Source organism: Argentina anserina, chromosome 4 (genome assembly GCF_933775445.1).
Source record: "Argentina anserina chromosome 4, drPotAnse1.1, whole genome shotgun sequence".
NCBI classification, from domain to species: Eukaryota; Viridiplantae; Streptophyta; class Magnoliopsida; order Rosales; family Rosaceae; genus Argentina; species Argentina anserina.
This window is the reverse complement of record NC_065875.1, coordinates 4103079-4121616: the sequence shown is the minus strand read 5'-3', so window position 1 is coordinate 4121616 and position 18538 is coordinate 4103079. Positions and strand designations below refer to the sequence as shown.

The following is an 18538-nucleotide window of genomic DNA, read 5'->3' as shown; positions in this document are numbered from 1 at the left end:
CAAAATAATTCATCAAGTCCAAGTCTGCTAAAATTAGACCAAAAAAAAAAATGGATGTGCTGAAAGACATTCCATCCCATATGCATTCAAACACTACATCTGCCTCACGAAACAGTACTTTACAGCAGACAAATCTTCACCCTTAACAAGTTATGAAATTAAACAAAACTAAAGTGCTTCTGAATTCTGAGCAAGATCATAAAGAGATCGGAGCATCGGCTTTTTACCAAATCTTTGAGTTTAGTGTCTAGGTTAAACTTAAATGTATATAGTCTGTGTTTCAGAGGACAAGAAATAGTGCATCAGCATTTCCCAGTTGCTTGAGTCCAGTTCTCATTACAGTTTACAAGCCCAAGATCCATATTTGAGAAGAGAGCTCATCAGGGCTTCCACAAAGTAACAAGGAAATTCCATACATCCAAAACAAAGAAACAAACATGTGACACAACTACAATATCCCTTGCTGTAATTCATATATATTCATAGGAGATTTTCACCAGAAGATGCAACCTAAAGAGTGATGCTACTTGCAATGAACTAATATTCACTTCTACCGCTATTAATCAGGGGTAAGTAAGTCGAGAAAGGACAATTCAAATCTTAATCCACAATTCCATATTCACCCTTGATTCATTGATCAAATGCAAATTCAAGCAGCCAAGCCAACTACCATATATCAACAGTTCCGCTAATCCTACTAGCTACTAACTACACTGCAGAGAAAAAGGAAATGGTTACTCACCAATAGTGTTGTTTCTATTTGCAGGCTCTTACTCCCATTCCTACAATTTCTTGCTTCTACATGTCGGCACTTTCCTGTGACAAATCGAAGGCATTGATATACTAGCACAGCAGTCACGGCAAAAATCCCCGAATTTGTACCACCGGAGCCCACATGCATTACATAGTGTTTTGGAACCCATAGGACCTGACCGCCAAAGTGCGGTTTCCTCAACTCCGCAATGATGGCATTTTCTTCCAGTAACCACTTTACTAATGGCTTTCCTGTCTGAATTGTTGTTAGTTTGGTTACATAACTGCTGCCGCCCATACTTAATCCAATGATAACATACAGCACATAGGGTTTTGGCTCCAAGGGCACTCATTAGCAATTGTGTCGCCTCTCTAGACCCGCAATGCTGACACTTGGTGATGTCCACTGTCACTTCGCTTATTCCCCACAAGGGCAGGTACTTATTTCCACAGGCATTACACAGGGTTGTGGGTCCGAGGGGACCCATCCGCCACCTATTTGTCTGTTTTCCGCATTGCACACATTTTTCTCCAATCCCAACTTGCTGGCTTGGAATTGTGCTTCTTCTTCTACAGTGACCCTTGCTTCGGGCGCGGTGGGGTATCGTTATCCTGCAGGAGCTCATGAGGTCTGTGCTGTTCTTTGTGCTATTTTCCTGAGCTGAGAAAAGTTTTTGGTGCTCGCCATTGGCTATAACACTTGGTTTCTGCGACATACAGATATTGAAAAATGTCAGTGGAATCAGTAAATGAACCCGAATAAGCTTAAGTCACAAACACATAAGCCGAATAGGTAACTCCAAACTCTTAATTCATAAGACCATACATGTTTGTCCAAAACTTACAGTGGCAGGTAATGGACAGGGCATTTCCATAGCAATACTGCTTTGCTGCAGGGCTGTGAACTTAGCCAGCCCACAGACATGACATAGGGTTTTTGGTCCAAGGCAACTTCCCAACCATCGTGGGTTCTGTTCTTCCCCACAATTTTGGCACTTACCCTCATTCTCCATATTGACAGCATTTTCCTTGTTTGTATCATTGTTATCTCGGTTACAAATAAGCTGTTGTTGTCCCAGAAATTCACTCAGTGATTGGTAGGGCGCCTTGGAAGTCCCACAAGGGATCATGAGGGTGGTGCTGTTTTCCTTGATCTCCACTCTAGCAGTGTCTTTCTTGTTGGGGATGTTCTTAGCTTTCTTACAGAGCAGCTGCTGCTGCTCCAAAATTTCGTTTAGGTCTTGGTTGGGCAACTCAAGGGTCCCAGAGGACCTCATGAGGGTAGAGCTGTTTCCCTCAGTCTCCACAGTGGCAGCATCTTTCTCTTTGTGATTCTTATGGTCACATAACTGGTTCTGCTGGCCCAGAAATTCGCTTGGGGCTTGGTTGAGGGGGTTGATGGTCGGAGTAGAGCTCATGAGGGGCATGCTGCTGTATCCAAACACAGAGGCAGGGGTCTGCTCCTCGGCAATGACAACGACATTTGGTTTCTCTGAGATATTTAATGTATCGATAAAGGGGTCTTTCTTGGAGTTCATGAGGGCAGCAGTGCCGTTTGTGCTGGAAATCACAAACAACTGTCAGAGCTAGAGTCAATAAAAAGAACCAAAACCCATCCATATACTGACATGCTTTGCCACATTTAGTGATACAGATAAAAAAAAAGGGAATTAGAACTAAGAGAGATGATTAAAAGATAGAACATTAATCCATTAACCCAATCACCTTGAGTCCACCAAATGAAAACTCAAGCAAGAGGGAAACAAAGTATATATTTAATATCTTCAAATGCAGTATCCAGAAAAGATAAAGAGATTATCTCAGGGAAGTTTTTTTAAAAAAAAAAACTGCAAACACTCGATCCTGTGATTTCAAAATCCTCCATAATCATCCTCAAATGGAAAATAAAAATAGCAAACAGTAAGTTAGAAACAAAACCTTAACTACTAAGGATATCCTACTGAAAGACCAAATCAACAGTCCACTAAACCATCAAATCCAATTCAAGTAACAAAGCAGAAAGTTAATGTATGACCATAATGAATGCAACTGTTGAACTACAGTTGTTCAAGACAGATGATTCAATCTTTGGATAACAAGGTCACAACAGAAACACAGTACAGCAAAGAATTCAGATTTGCAAAAATCAACAAAAGAAAATCTAATAATATCAATACAAAAGTGTTCAATAAGCATAGCATGAACTTATTTAACAAAACAAAGAACTCATCCATAGCTTGACTATCCTAGATCCCATTACAACAATCCTACTAGCTCCTGACCACACTTATGACACGGCAAGGCAAAGACAAAGAAAAACATACCATTTATCACCAAGTTTCACTGCCATCTTCACTTTGGCAATGTCTTCCTTTTTGCACCTTTTGTAAGAAGCTAAAGGCGTACTTCTTTTCCGCCTAGCAGTGTTCTGGGCCATGCCGGCTAGCCCACATGAAAGACACAAGATTTTGGGTCCAATGGGACCCTCCCACTGTTGGGAGCTCTGTTTAGCCCCACAGTTCTGGCATTTTGTCTCAATCTCCACTATGGCAGTGTCTTTCTTGTTGCAGTTGATATTAGGATAGTTAAAGAACAGCTCCTGCTGACTGGAGAATTCGTTTGGCGCTTGGCTGGCCAGCGTGGGTGTTGTACAGGAGCTCATTGTGGAAGTGATGTTTCCCTCGATCTCCACTGTGGCAGTGTCTATTTTGTCAGGGTTGTCGTTAGCTGGGTTATAAAACAGCATCTGCTCCCTGAAAATTTTGCTTGAGGACTGGTGGGGCAGCTCAACAGTCTCACAGGCACCCCTCATGAGGGTGGCACTGTTGTTAGTGTTGTTTTGAAGCACCAAGACAGGGATCCGCTGTTCAGCAATAATATGGCCTCTTGAATGATCCAAGATATTTGATGTTTCAACAGCAGGCAATGAATCTTTCTTAGACTTCATGAGAGTGGGGCTGCTGTCAATATAGTTATCAGTAAGGATCAGTTCAGTAAAAAAAAAGATGCATAAAACATGAACTCCCAAATCCCTCGTCAATATATTCAAAAACATTATAATATCCCACAATTATTGAATTCAAGAATATATTCAAAGTTATCAATCCAAATTCAAGAAACAGAAGAAAAAACTAGAATCTCTGAATCTCATGTATACTTTCCATTACGTGTAAAGTTGATCAAGTAATAATATTCAAAATGGACGATAAACGGAGTCACAGAAACATAAACAATTCTACGAAAATACTATCTACTAGGAATGAATTTGGTCAAGAAAGATAATGCACATGAAACAATTCTCTCAATTAAGAACTACCAGAACCCAAAATCCATCTATGCATAATCTCCTTAAATCTCCATACTCAAGTGTACATTCAAGATAGCAAAGAACTAAGCTTGTCAGCAGAAAAACCCATACAAAAGAAAGAAAGAAATAAATAAATAAGTCGATCCACATTCTCCCAAATCCATCAAGTCCAATTTCAGGCAGCAGAAACTTAAAGTTAGAGTCTTGGACCATATCCAAACGCTATTCAGTTGAGCTGTTGCTAGTCGAGAAAGATTATAAACAGTATAATATTTTCAAAGGACAAAAGAAGACCACATCATTCAATGCATTAATATAAATTATCTTTCCTCATATCCCTCAAATCCAATTTCAAGCAGCAGAGGAATAAAATTAAGACTTGAATCACAAAACAACATGAATTTCAAGTATAAAGCATTGCATGCCATGTTTAAAATTTCATTGGCTTACTGGCCAAAACAAAGAAATTACCTTTAGTCAAGAAAGATTATGCACAGTATAATATATTTCAAAGGACAAAAGAAGACCACATCATTCAATGCATTAATATAAATTATCTTTCCTCATATCCCTCAAATCCAATTTCAAGCAGCAGAGGAGTAAAATTAAGATTTGAATCACAGAACAACATGAATTTCAAGTATAAAGCATTGCATGCCAAGTTTAAAATTCCATTGGCTTACTGACCAAACAAAGAAGTTACCTTTAGTCCTTTACCATCTGATCAATCCTAGGCCCATTACAACAACCTTGCTAACTCCTAACCACACTAAAGTAACCAGGCAAAGACAAAAAAAAACATACCATATATCCACAGCTTTCACGGTCACCTCCACTATGGCAGTATGCTTCTTGTTGCAGTTATTGTTAGGTTGATCATTAAACAGCTGTTGCCGCTCCAGAAATTCATTTGGCGACTCAAGGTTCGCACAAGAACTCGTGAGAGTAGCAACGGCTCCCTCATTCTTCAATTTGACAGTGTTTTTCTTTCTGCGTTTGTTGGTAGGTTGGCAACTAAACAGCTGCTGCTGCTCTAAAATTCTGCTTGGCACTTTATAGGACAGCTTGATGGTCCCATGGGAATTCATGAGGGTGGTGGTGTTTGTCTCAACTTCCACTTTGGCAGTGTCTTCTGGGTTGTGCTTGTTGTTAAGTTGGTTACTGACCAACTGCTGCTGCTGCCCCAAAAATTTGCTTGGGGGTTGGTGGGACTCCAGGGTGGAGCTGCTTTTTGTGTTGTCTTCAAGCACAGAAACAGGGCTCTGCTTCTCAGCAATGACCTTTCTTCTTGGCCGCTCCAAAATATTCACTATTGCCGTGGTCGCAGCACTGTTTGTGCTGTTTCACAGAACGATATAGGATTTATGATAATCCATTATAACAATCAAATGAGGTTAAGATCAGTTAGGAAGATGCATAGTACGATAATCTACAAAATATTATGAAAAGAAATTCCTAGAACCCCCATTATCATTATTTATCTAAATATGTAAATCAATCCAAATTTAAGAAGAAAGAACTACATTTTTATAAACACTGTGCGTTAGAGAAAAATTATCAACAGAGATGATGCAGAACATTAAACAATACAGAAATTTTCCATCAAGTAATCCTAAGTCATTTGTAGTCCATCAAATCCAAATTCAAGAAACAGGACAATGATTTTCAGTTTATAACTCCAAACATACTATCGATTTGGCTCAAGTTAGTCAAGAAAGATAATACATTGGAAAAAAGAAATATTATCAAATTCTTAGTCAATTGAAAAAGAAATGCCTTATGAAAATTTGTAACAACAATGAAAGGACCAATATCATCATCAATCCACCAATCCACATTCTCATCAAAGCTATCAATTCCATTCCCATCCGATTATCTTAACGCCCACTACCCTATCCTACTCTGCTCCTAGTCCTAACCAACATAAAACATAAGATGGAAAAAGCAGAAAAATGCCTACCAATTATCCACAGGTTTTGCCATCGTTCCCTCAATCCCATATGTTTGATTCCTCATCTGAATTACCTTCCTGTGCAAATTCGAATGCAACTCCGGCAAGAACGTAGGGCTATTTGCAGGGCGGTACTCGGGGCAAAGGCGCCCTGACTTGTACCTAACCCCACAAGCATTACACAGGGTTTGAAGTCCAAGAGGACCCATCCGCCACTGCGGAGTCTTTGTAATCCCACAATGTGTACACTGTCTCCCAATTTTCTTCACCTCACCACTCTCAATGCTCTTCTTCACCTCATCACCCTTAATGCTCTTCTTCACCTTATCACTCTTAGTTCTCTTCTTCACCTTGTCACTCTTAATGCTCGGCTCTTCAGGATCCTCTACTTCTTCAGCGCAATGCCTACCAGCCTTGTAGCTAAACCCGCACGCATTACACATCCCCGAGGGACCCTCCTTGCCCTGCATAACCCCGCAAAATGCGCAACCTCTCATACTCTTGCCTTTGCCACTGTCCTCATTTGGTTTCCTGCCCGGCATTGGCGGCAATGACAGAGCTCCATTCCCCTGCATGGCATTGGGAACAGTCTTCTGCTGCGCCAGCGGGTCCTCCGGCAGCATGCAGGTTTCTACGGCCGGAAAAGCGTCTATATTGGATATCCATTCAAGCTCTTCTTCCTCAGGAAGCTTCTCCTGCACCACAAAAATTCAAAAACCAAAAAAGTTCCCAACTTTGGATTGTAGTACATAATTTCAGTCGAGTTAGACAAACCCAAAAGAGGAAAGAGGCTATTTCTTTGTAATTTAACAAAATGAAAAACAGAGACTCAAGTACAGCCAAGTAGTGAACAAGGGGGTGGCTAAAACCCTAAGTAAAACCCATAACGGTGGTGGAGATGAACTTACGGGAAACGGACGGCTGGGATGGTCCGAGAGGTCGGCGAGGTCGGCCAAGAAGTCATCTGGGTCAAGTGACACCATTTCCAGAATCCAGAGAGAGAGAGAGCAAATGAGGAAGGAAGGGTTTATGGTTGGAGAGAATGAAACTCAGGCTGGGGTTTTATCTTCTACTCTCACGTGACGAGCACGTGGTTTGTTTTCCTCCAAGTGAGAATCAGAAGCAGACTTCCAAGTGTAATGGGAACTTAAGCAGTTGAGGAAAGGTTAAATCTTTAGTGATATTGGTGTTGGAAGTTTAGAACTTGATTATGTGATTGGAGAGGGTGGTTATGTCTTGCTTAGTTTAGTTTGTGGGTTTGGAGAAGGATTGGTTGAGCAAGATTGAACTAGTGTTGCGGAGTTTGAAACTTGAGATGGAATTGGAATGTTTCTGATGTCTTGATGATATTGTTGTGTGAATTAGGGATACTGGTTAGACTATTCACTATTATGGTTGCTGCTTGTTGCTTGTTGCCTTTGCTATATCTATGTCTGATTACTTTTACCAGTCAAAAAAAATTGTGTGATGTGATTTCTGATTGGACTAGTATCTAAATTGGGAAGAGTCCGGTGTGCTGCAATAGCATTGCATTTGTTGTCTTCTATCCAAATTGTTTGTGCAGTTCTTTCAACACATTGGCAATGACAGCTACCTGTATGATGTTTGTCTTCAAAGAATGGACAGTCTTGCAGAACAGGTCCGGAATCAAAGGCGTTGGATTTGAATTGTTGAACTGCTGCAAGAGCTTGGAGTCATGATGACCCGTTCACGAAGAGTGGAATCCAGAAACTTTTAAACCTTGAATTTTTTTGTTCAAGGTCAACAAATTCGAGGTTAAGGGATGGTATGTTGATAAATCTGCTTCAGGCCTGTCGCAATCCAACCAAATTGCTGCCACTTAATCTTAAAGAGTTATTCCAGTTTCAGTTTCATTTGAATTGCTGCATCTGGAGCAATGTAATGTAGACTTTTGTAGCTTGTGCAGTTGCTCAAGAAATGCGGTAAAAATTATGTCGACGAGGAGCAACGCCGTAGTTGGAATGGGGTTCAAAAGACGGTACTTCCTGAACCTTTCAGGGGTTGCCCACTAATGCAAGAAGAGTCGGCATGGATGGTTTTGAAAAACTAACCAATATCAAGAGTTTCTTCGAAAAGAAAGAAAACCAATATCAGTTGGTATGCTGCGCTGCAATGAAAAGGTGAACTGACACACCCCTATATGAAGGTCGAGTCCACAGCAATTGTGCCATCCTGAGCTGCAGAAGTTCAATACATTGGACTCCCTCTTATCATCTACATCTTCCTCTCTCTCTTTAATTGTGTTACCTGCACCAGCTCTAATAATTTTATAGATGGATTTCAATTCTGAAATTGTGTGCTGTAATAATAGCTTGAAGCGATGAACCCTGCTTAGCTAAACTATCACCTTGCCATCACTTCTTCCCCATTCTTAAAGTTATTTTAGGGGGATTCTGAATCAAATTTGTACAAGTTCTACAGCAAGATAGCTTATTGCACTTGTCCATAAAAATTAGTTAGGCATCACCTCGAAGCTAAGTTGATCCATCCCTTTTATTCTCATGTTTATCGAGAAGCACCTTACAGATAAGTTGCATCACTATGAAGCAATTATGATCAGAATTGTGTTTGATATATTAACTAACTATGAGCTCTGTTACATCATTGACAAACTACCGTATGACATTCCAGGGAGATTTCTTTGTAATTTTATATATGTAACTAAAAGAAAATGTGTCATCATATTCAGCTTTCACTTCAAGCACTATACATTTGGGTTGAGCTGTTAGTAAAGAAAGATCTAAGCATTGTCGAAAAGCAAAACGACCAAGTTCCCCAATCCCGTTAATCTATTGATCCACATTCTTCTCAAATCCATCACATCCAAATTCAGGAAACAGAGCAAAAAGAATCAAAATTTGGCGAAAAATTCAAAGATATGGTTAGGTCTACATAACAACAAAAACACAATAACTTCAAAAAAAAAACCCTCTAGCAGTGATCTATTCAACAAAACAAAGTTCTTCTTCTAACAATCTAAGTAATCCTAACCCCCCACCGCTACAACAATCCTACTACCTCCTACAACTACACTAAAATTAGCAGTAAAAACTAAACAAGCAAAAAAACGGAAAATAACTATTACACAAGAGCCTAACCTTTGTCCTCAGGCTTCACAACCATCCCCACACCATACTTCTGCTTCCTCATCTCCAACACCTTCCTGTGGGAATTCGAATGCATCTCGCTCAAGAACGTCGGGCTACTCGCAGGGCGGTACTCGGGGCACAGCCGCCCCGACTTGTACCTCACCCCACACGCATTACACAACGTTTTAGGCCCGTGTGGACCCATCCGCCACTGCGGGGTCTGATCCGTCCCGCAATGCATGCATTTCCTCCCCATATCCAGCTTGCTGGCACTGCCACTGCCACTGCCACCACTCCTGCTGCTGGGTTTGCTGCTCTCAATGGGAGCCTGGTTCCAAAAGAGCTGCTGCGGCGGAATCTCGCTCCGCCTGCGTCGGCCTTTGGTTCGCGCTCGGTGCGGCGGTTTTAGCCCCCCGCACGAGCTCATAAGACAGGCGCTGCTGCTGTTTGTGCTGCTGTTCTCCAGCACCGACACCGGGCTCTGGTTCTTCGCAATGCCGCTTACCTGCTCCGAAAGGATGAACGTCTCCACCGCCGGGAATGCGTCCTTGTTCGATATCCACTCCAGCTCTTCTTCTGCTTCCTCCTACAGAAATATGAGCCCAGTGAGTCAACTCGGTGCGGGGTTTTAGAGTTAACTCAGTGTTCAGCGGCGGCAACAGCAAAAACAAAAGAGGACAAAATTACTAAAAAGCCGCCACGTCTGCGTGGGCAGGTGTTCAGACAAATAATATCTAAATTGGGATAAGACTGTCTTTTCACACCCCTGAGGTGGGCGTTAGCAAATTGGGTCATTTGGGTGGAATCTGTAACGGCACCAGCTCACTATGATAAAGACCAATCCGCACGATTTTTTTTATTACCATAACTACCCCTGTCTCCTATACCACACCACCCGATTTCAATGGGGGCAAAACCGTCATTAGGAAAACCAGTTCCGCAGACGCACGGCCTGCACCAATCAGGAAAAGCCGGCGACCAGAACAACACCAGGACTTTGGACCCAACAGTCAATCGGCCCGAACCCGACCGCGCCGGCAGCCACGAAACATACGCCGGCCGGGTTTAAGAGCCCGACCCGGTTCGGGTATCTAAAACCCTGAAAGCAAAACCGGACAAAAAAGGGGTGGGGGACTTACAGTTGGGATTAGAGGGCGGGAGGGATCTTCGGGGCGGGCGTCGTGGTCGGCGACGTCGGAGAGGAAGTGGCGGAGGTCGTCGACGAGGCAGGCCGAGGGGTCAAGTGGTACCATTTCTAGAGAGAGAAAGTGAAGGAGGGGTTTGGGGGTTTTAGAGAGAGAGAGAGAGAGAGAGAGAGAGAGAGAGAGAGAGAAGGGAAGGGAAAAAGAGTGTGAGTTTTTCCTGTATTATCGTATTCACGATGGGGATGGTGGCTTTCGAATTCGAGCAGTTTGATGGGAATGAGGGGCTGGGAAATTTCCTCTGTCTCTCAACCTTTTTCAATAATTCCCCTTTTTTGCTTATATTTTATATTTTATATTTTCACATGTATGGTAACGTACTAGAGTGAAAAAGGGAAACAAATTCATCGGGGAACGTGAATTTAGATGGTAGCTCGTACTTAAGATTGTTTGGAATCCGTAACATGTATCCTGGAAACGTGGGCTGATGCAATGAATTGATTGTACGGTGATGGGTGAGAATGTAGCGTTGTATGGTAAATAGTAGAGACGTGGAAAGTACGTATCTTTCTAAAGTCGTGGGTTACAATATTCAAGTTTTATCGAATGATTGCCGCTAAATGTATCCAATAAATTTTTACCTATACTTCATAAATTTATTTATATATAAATAAATTAAATTAAATTAATTAAGTTCTCAAAGTATCCTTATTTTTGACTCGGCAAACTTAGCAACGAACTCCAAACCAGGCGACAAATTAGATTTTCTTATTATATTCTTGGCTCGATTGGAAGATCAAAGGGGAAGATAACCCTATATTCTATCATTATATACCATTACTTACTTTTGAACCTCATCATATTTTTTGCATGCAACAACAATATTTCAATTGCATGAATTCCTCCCTTCTTATCATCATTGTATCCCACAAATTGAATTTATGCGGAGATGAGAGGTCCAAGTGAAGTCGAGATCTTATATCGAAAAGAAAAACACATAAGTTAAGTTTGAGAACAAGACCCTAACGTTGGAATTTTTTTGACAACGTTCAATTTGCTAGGTTCAAGTAAATGGATAGTTGGGCAACTTACTGATTTAATTATATTTTTTCTACTTTATTAAATTTTGTTGAGTATACATAGAAATTTATTTGGTATATTTAACAATACTCTTATCAAAATACTGTAAACATTATATATTGAGTGTTTTATTTCAATGTTATAAAGTTGAATTGTTACGTGAGTCGAGTCTAACCTAGAATGCCTAGTGAAAATATTATGATGCTTTATAGAAGAAGAAAAAAATAGTTGATGAAGCAAATCCATAACTATTAGGAAAAATGAAAATTGGGGCAAGTATGGATATGAAGCTTGACGAGAATAAATGGATGATAGGAGAGAGGAAAGGAGGTGGGTGTAACTTGTGAGACGTAGTTGGGGTTGCCGACGACGTGACCAAAGCCTAATCTCCCAATTCAAGAAGGACACGTCATGAAACCAATGTGAGAGCACCACCTGGTACAATTAGTTTTTACTATTTTTGAATTTGTGGGAATCTCTGCTCTCTCACACGTCGCACGTGACTCTCCCGGGAGATCTCGTATGTGATTAAAAACCTCCGCAATTGCAGCGTAGAGCAACTTATGGTTTCGCCAACGTTGGAAGCTTCCAAGCCGGATTAAGGCTTAGTTTTAGTTTGGCACTTAAATCAAAATTACTTTTGAAACTTTTGTAAGATGATTTTCATGTTTGGTAAATTATTTTAAAAATTGATGTGAGACCGTAAATTAATTTTGAGTGTTTGATAAGTTATATGTTAAAAGTGTTTTGGAGTTGTATAATTACTAAAATATACATTATTATTATTTTTTAAATGGATGGTTTGTGCGGCTATCCTCAAGCCTCGTTAATGAAACTACCGAATACAAGGGGGGACGTGAAGGCTAAACTCATAATTACAAAAATTTGAAATCAGAGATCTCTACAAATAAGTACTCAATAAAGCACCACCTAACAAAGAGTATTACTCTAATGATGACTCTATTTGTTTTGAAAAATGGTGACATACTGAAAAAGAGCAATAGATATGAGACCTTAACAATAATGAAGCAGCAGTTACATATCTTAATGTCTAATAAATCAACTCTCCAACTATGCTGCGGCCGGAAGTCAATCCGACGACACTTAGTCTCATCTTGCCATTAGGCGGCAACGACCATTTGACGATCTAAGGAACTTACCCCTACCTAGAGCAGACAAGGCATATTGAATGCACACACAAACTCGTAACCCAACTACTCCTACATCACTATTGTAGGAACTTATTACGCACAAAAGGCGCCAATTAACAACAAAACAAAAAACATTAGATAAAGAACTTGGGTCAAGGCCCAAATGGGCCCAAACCCTAACCTTATTCTCAGACACCAGAAGACTGCGCCGGTAGCCACGCCTGATCCTTCCCCGCTGCAACCACCACCGGTGAACCATTATTAGCATCGTCCACATTCTTTTGCTGGGTCGCCACCATCCTCGTAATGTCATCCATGCCGCTACAAAGATACTCGCCGCCCCATCGCTAACCGATCCCATATCACATAACCTAAATCGGATCAAAACGATCCAATCCATATCACACCTCCATGGATTCAACATGACCAAGATGCCCCCGTACAAGCATTGCATACTCCCTCCAGCGATCGGCTCAACAAGGCAAGAAATCAAACACAACCCCCAATCTGATCTTCCTCCCTTGCTAGCAACCTCTAACAATTCAATCCATCCTCAGAACGAGAGGACTGGCCCACACTAAACCCACACTGCCCATCCAACCACGACGATAGAGCTCGCCGTTGGACAGGATATCGAAATCCTTACTTTATGCCCAAGCACGCGTAAGCGCGTTCTCAATTTTTCTGTATATTAGTAAGTTATACTTATTTACCTGGAGTTGGATAAAATGTACATTATTTTAAAAACTATTTTATTAATGAACAATCACTTCACTAATTCTTCAACATAAGAAGCAAATTTAGGTTTTATGCGGTTAGTTACGTAATGCTCTTTAAATTACTCGATAATCTCCTACCATAGTCAAAAACAACTACTACACAATATATTAGTCATTTGAAGTTGCCACTAAAAATACTAACTATATGCATCTACTAGACTTTATGCATTGATATTAAACAGGTAAAAACAACGCCCATAGAAGCTAGAGAACTAGCGTCTCCCGTGCTCCAGCAATCCAGTTAAATATTTCATGCCATGCATATTAGTAAGGTTACCAAATTAAGGAAATCAACTTAATATGGGGATATCCATATGGCCTGGATACACTTAAGCTGCATCCAAATGCTTAAAACTGATCAGAAGAAAATAGAATCTGGTTTTATCAACCCCAAACATACAAGAGATTGCTGTTACTAAGTAACTATCTATACTACTCGAACTTCAATGACCTAACAGATAGCCGTAAAAAACTGTTAGAGAAACAAAACAAACAAAAAATAGTTCTCAGTTGTTGATATCTCACTGATCGGTTTATCCCAAATCCTCTACATAAGGGCATCTCCAAGAGACTAACTATTATGAAAAAATTTAGTTTTTTGACAAAATTTATAATAATTTTGATCTTCATCAAACTAGTTATTTATATGTTAGATTTATATTTAGATAGAAACTCTAGCTATATATAGCTAGAAAATAGAGATAAAATAATTCTAGCTAAACTATGTATGTGTTAAAATTTAAAGGAAAATGTTCTAGCGCCATAATATGGCGCCAGATCCGGCGCCGCAATCCCACGTGACATGTCATATCACCTTGTTATGTCAGCAATTACAATAATCATAAAATGTCATTTTGAATGAAAATACAATATTATCCTTGTTAATCCAATGGCACTAGATTATTGTAAAAAAATTTGTAGTTCTTTTTTATATCATTTATTTTTTTCAAAATGCTTTTAAAATGTAATAAAAATGATATATAGAAAGTATGCTTGAAATATATAGATATATATGTGTATGTATGTGCGCATGCAAGATATATATATATATATATATATATATATATATTTGTACGCGCGTGTGTGTGAGTTCCATAACAACCTGTGAGTTTTTGAGCCTATATGTACTTTCTTCATGAGATGTAATATGAAATTTCGTGGTTGTTCATGAACCTCACTATTCTTTGCATATTCAATAACTATGTGTCATAGCTTTTAATGGACTCTAGAATTTACTAGAACTCACTTTTGTGATTGTTGAAACTTTTAAGTCATAAAATACTCTGATTTTGAAAAGGATTTATGGATCATTTCTAGGAATACCAACACTTTAGCCAAACAACCATGTATCCCTATATGTGCCATGTTTGAGACCCCTTTGTTGAACCTCATTTGAGTCTATATTGAGCATTTTCTTCATCACCTATGTTATCTCTATGCTTAGTATAATTACATCTACCTTGTCCTATAGAGATGATGTTGTGATGATGCATGAAATAAGTGTGGGGTGGAAGACATTTGAAAAAAGAATAAACAAGCTTCTAAGCAAGCATTTCCGAAAAAGAAAAAAAAAACAAGAAAAAGAAAAAAAATGAATGATGAACTCGGCAAGAAATGAAAAAGAAAAGAAAAATGCTGTGTTGTCTTCCATTTGTGATTTGGAGTTGAGTTGTAATTGAAAATCTAAAAAATTTTACTTGACCTTTGCCCATGTTCACTTTGTGGTTAGAATGATGATTGTGCCCAACTTATTATATTCGGCCACTGATGATCTGTGGTATCATTAGGATGATATTTACTCTACTAAGTCTATAGATTACCTTTGTGATTCCGTGATATTCCATTCCTTTAGCTAAGTCTAAACAGTTACCTTATCTAATGATCCTAATGATTCTTAAAACGAGCAAATTTTGGTTTGTGGAGATGATAACAAGAGTTGAGCATATGGTTTTGGTCCATTTGTGCACTTAGTTGCTAAATGAGGTTTTCCTATGTTATTCACAAAGTGTTTTCATTTGTTGAAATATGCAACTTATTTGATGTCTTAATATCATTTCTCTTGCATACACTTGTGTGTGAATGATAACCATGAATCTGAGTGAAAAGAAGAGAGTATGCATTGTGAGGAGGATTTGATTGACTAAACATGTTAAATGCTTATTGTCTCATATCTGACTTATTCATACTATGAAGCATGTTTATGAAACTTGGAATTTATGTGCTTACATTCAAATGCTTAAACTTGAAAGCTATGTGTTTTGAGAATTTGAGACAATCATCTAGGGGCAATAGTGTCTTATTTAGTTTTGTTTTGCTAAGGGACTAGCAAAAGTCAAGTGTGGGGTAGTTGATATGAGCACTTTGTGCGACGTTCTTAACATGTTTTTACCTCAATTTGTAATTTGCTTAGCCCTTATTGTTGTACTATTGAGTCATTGAGTCGTAGTAAGAGTCTTGAGCGGTATTAGATGCATTTTTGTGCTTATATGAGTTAAAAACGCATAATTGATCTAGAGTCCTAGTTTGACTAGGAATTCTTGTTAGGTTTTGAAACTAATTATTTCTTACTTATGATTTTATTTTATTATTTTCAGATTGGATTGAAGAGATAATTAAAGAAAAAGAGATGAAGCCAAGTCATGCAACAAATTAAATAGAATATGATCATTAAAGGCATAAAACATGACATGATTTATGGAATAAAATATGACATGATTTAAGGAGATTAAAACATGACATTATAATAAGAAGAAAGAGGTAAGTTCAAACCAAGCATACCCTCCATCTTTCCTCTATATATACATTGTTTCACCTCTCAAATAACATCACTTCTCCTTTACATTCAAGAGCCAAAACTCTACTAAAATACTACCTCAAACATTTTTCACCAAAACAGCAAGTCATTCTCCCCCATATACAAGTTCCATCTCCACCGAAATCAAGACACACTTCTGCGGTTCCTACAACGTGTGATTCTCGCAACCCTTCTCCACAAGTTTGTTCGTTTTTGATTTTCTACAATATTTTGTCTATAAAGATTGTAGTATGATGTTTGTGTGAGATTATTGTTTTGTATTAAGAATCAAAATTTTCAGATTGTTTTATTGGATTTTTGGATCTTTGCCGAATTGATGATTTCCTATAATTAATGAGTTTGTATTTCTATTGTTGTGTTCTAATTATCTTTCTCATATTTTTAGATAATTTTTAGATATGTGCATATGAATTTAGTGCTTGGATGCAGTTCTTAAGATTGTATTTGAGTGCTAGTTTCATCAACCATATTGACACAAAATCGAATCATGCCCTAAGTAGGTTCAGTTTGTGTTGATTAAAAGTGGTAAACATTCTGAAAATTTGCATGTGAAACCATGGTGGGTGACGCCACACATGAAACATGTCTCCAATAAAGATTTGGTGCTTAAATGTAATCTTGTTTGATTTCTACTCTAAGTGTTATTGAATTTGATTGCATGCAAATTTAGATTAGGCCCTAAGTCAATCTAAATGTTAATTGAAATCTTGCATGATTAGATGATCCCCTAAGGCTCTAATTGTATTGGTGTCTAAAAAACATGTAATTGGTCGAATTAGAATGCATAATAGGTTCGAACTTGTAATTATGTGGTGTAATGGTAAATTTGGTTTAAGTTTGTTAAATAGAAATCGATCATATAAATAGTAATTTAGGTTTTATTTTAGTAGTTAATAATCAATCACAAATCCCCCATTATTTGTCAACACTAAAAGTTTAGAGTTCCCTTCAATTCCCCGGAAAAAACGATCCATGCTTATTCTATACTAACGATGATGTTTTACAGGGTTTATTATAGACGTTTTAATTAATGCTCTATCAATCATCATTTTAAGGAAACTTATCATAAATCATGTAAAATCAGGTAGTGAATTGATGATACTATGCATTGTACTATCTATATTAATGAATGGTTGAAAGTTGAAACCCATGTGAGTGTGACTGGCTGACTGCCCTCGGGGCAGAGTTGTTAATTGTTTTTTGAAGGCTGAACAACTGGAGAAAATTAGGTGCCGCAGATATTATTAGATATAAATAAATTTTGCAAAGGGGTGGACAGAGAGTTGTTAATTTTAGGTCATTGAATTAATCGACTTACTAAAACGCCCATCAATTAGTCGATAAATTTTTGTAAAGGGGTTTGGATCCCTGTCAAGCTTAGAGTTTAAGCCCACGTCCAGTTTTATTTATCAATAAAAATAAAATAAAATACATAACTAAGGGGATCAAACTAAAACTTTGTCCGGAGAAAAAACCTAAAGATAAAAGAAACATAAAATAGATCATCATACTATGAAAACTGATAATTTAGAAATTTCCAGGTAATTAGGTTCTTTTTAAAAAAAGTAATAATGTTGTAAGAACTAAATCAGCGCATTAGGGGGACTATCATACCAATCAAAAGTGTCATTGGTGAAGCCTAAATTGATAATTATATCAGCTACCACATTTTCTTATATAAATATACGACTGATTTCAATTAGTCGATAGATTCTTTATTGTTGCATTTCATTTTTTATTAAGTTTAAGTGATTAATTACACAAATTGTCGTCTAGAAATAAAATTTACAACTTTAAGACTTTAATTATAGTTTTTTTTAAACAGTGCAACAAATTCACTTGACATAAAGCCAATCTGAGAGCAAGGATCATGCATACGGGTGACAAGCCACCCATAAGCAGACACTAACAACTAGACAATAAATCAGAAAAAAATATAGGGTCAAGACCCGGTACATTACACCCACCCGAAGTGAGGAGCATTATTGGAGAAAACAAAAAACCAGGTGCTAGCATAATACATGAAATCTATAGGTCCACAGAAAAACAAAACCCTAAGCCCAACAGTTGACCCAAGCTTGTTCCCAACACTACTTCTCCGAGCACAAACCACTGCTGCACCACCACCGCACACGTCCATGTCCCCGACTGTCCAAAAGAAGCCATCCATCTCGGTGAACAAGTTGCATGCCTTCCCACCTGAAAGAGACAGAAGAGACTCGAAGAGCAGCATAAGCACTCCACAAAAAAGATAACTTGCGCCCCAAGAGTAACACCATGGCTCCGAAGAAGAAAAATAGCGCATCCGTCGCCGGGAATAGCATAGCACCCTCTTGGCCGCACCCTAACCCAAACCCACACTCGTACAAACTCGAAGACGTGGCAAATCAACGAAAGCCAGGTCAAGCAATCACACTCTCAGGCCTCACAGATCCACGAAGCCAAAAAAC

At 38.7% G+C, this 18538-nt stretch overlaps 2 protein-coding genes across 3 annotated transcripts; both read right to left on the bottom strand.

The window, feature by feature from the left end:
• Positions 1-600: 600 nt before the first annotated feature.
• On the bottom strand, positions 601-7196 carry LOC126790757 (uncharacterized). 2 transcript variants are annotated; one of them, XM_050517100.1, is made up of 5 exons: positions 6021-7196; positions 4865-5398; positions 3078-3713; positions 1599-2313; positions 601-1460 (listed from the first exon to the last, which is right to left on the bottom strand). In XM_050517100.1, the coding sequence occupies exons 1-5, from the start codon at positions 6632-6634 to the stop codon at positions 783-785; spliced, it is 3177 nt and encodes a 1058-aa protein (XP_050373057.1). In that variant the 5' UTR covers positions 6635-7196; the 3' UTR covers positions 601-782. The 2 variants fall into 2 exon arrangements, with proteins under 2 accessions (XP_050373057.1, XP_050373058.1); XM_050517101.1 differs by having other exon boundaries at positions 3078-3710.
• A 1651-nt stretch (positions 7197-8847) lies between these two features.
• On the bottom strand, positions 8848-10466 carry LOC126790786 (GATA transcription factor 1). The gene is made up of 2 exons (XM_050517132.1): positions 10261-10466; positions 8848-9707 (listed from the first exon to the last, which is right to left on the bottom strand). Exons 1-2 carry the CDS (start codon positions 10372-10374, stop codon positions 9126-9128), a joined length of 696 nt encoding a protein of 231 aa, XP_050373089.1. The 5' UTR covers positions 10375-10466; the 3' UTR covers positions 8848-9125.
• Between the last annotated feature and the right edge of the window lie 8072 nt (positions 10467-18538).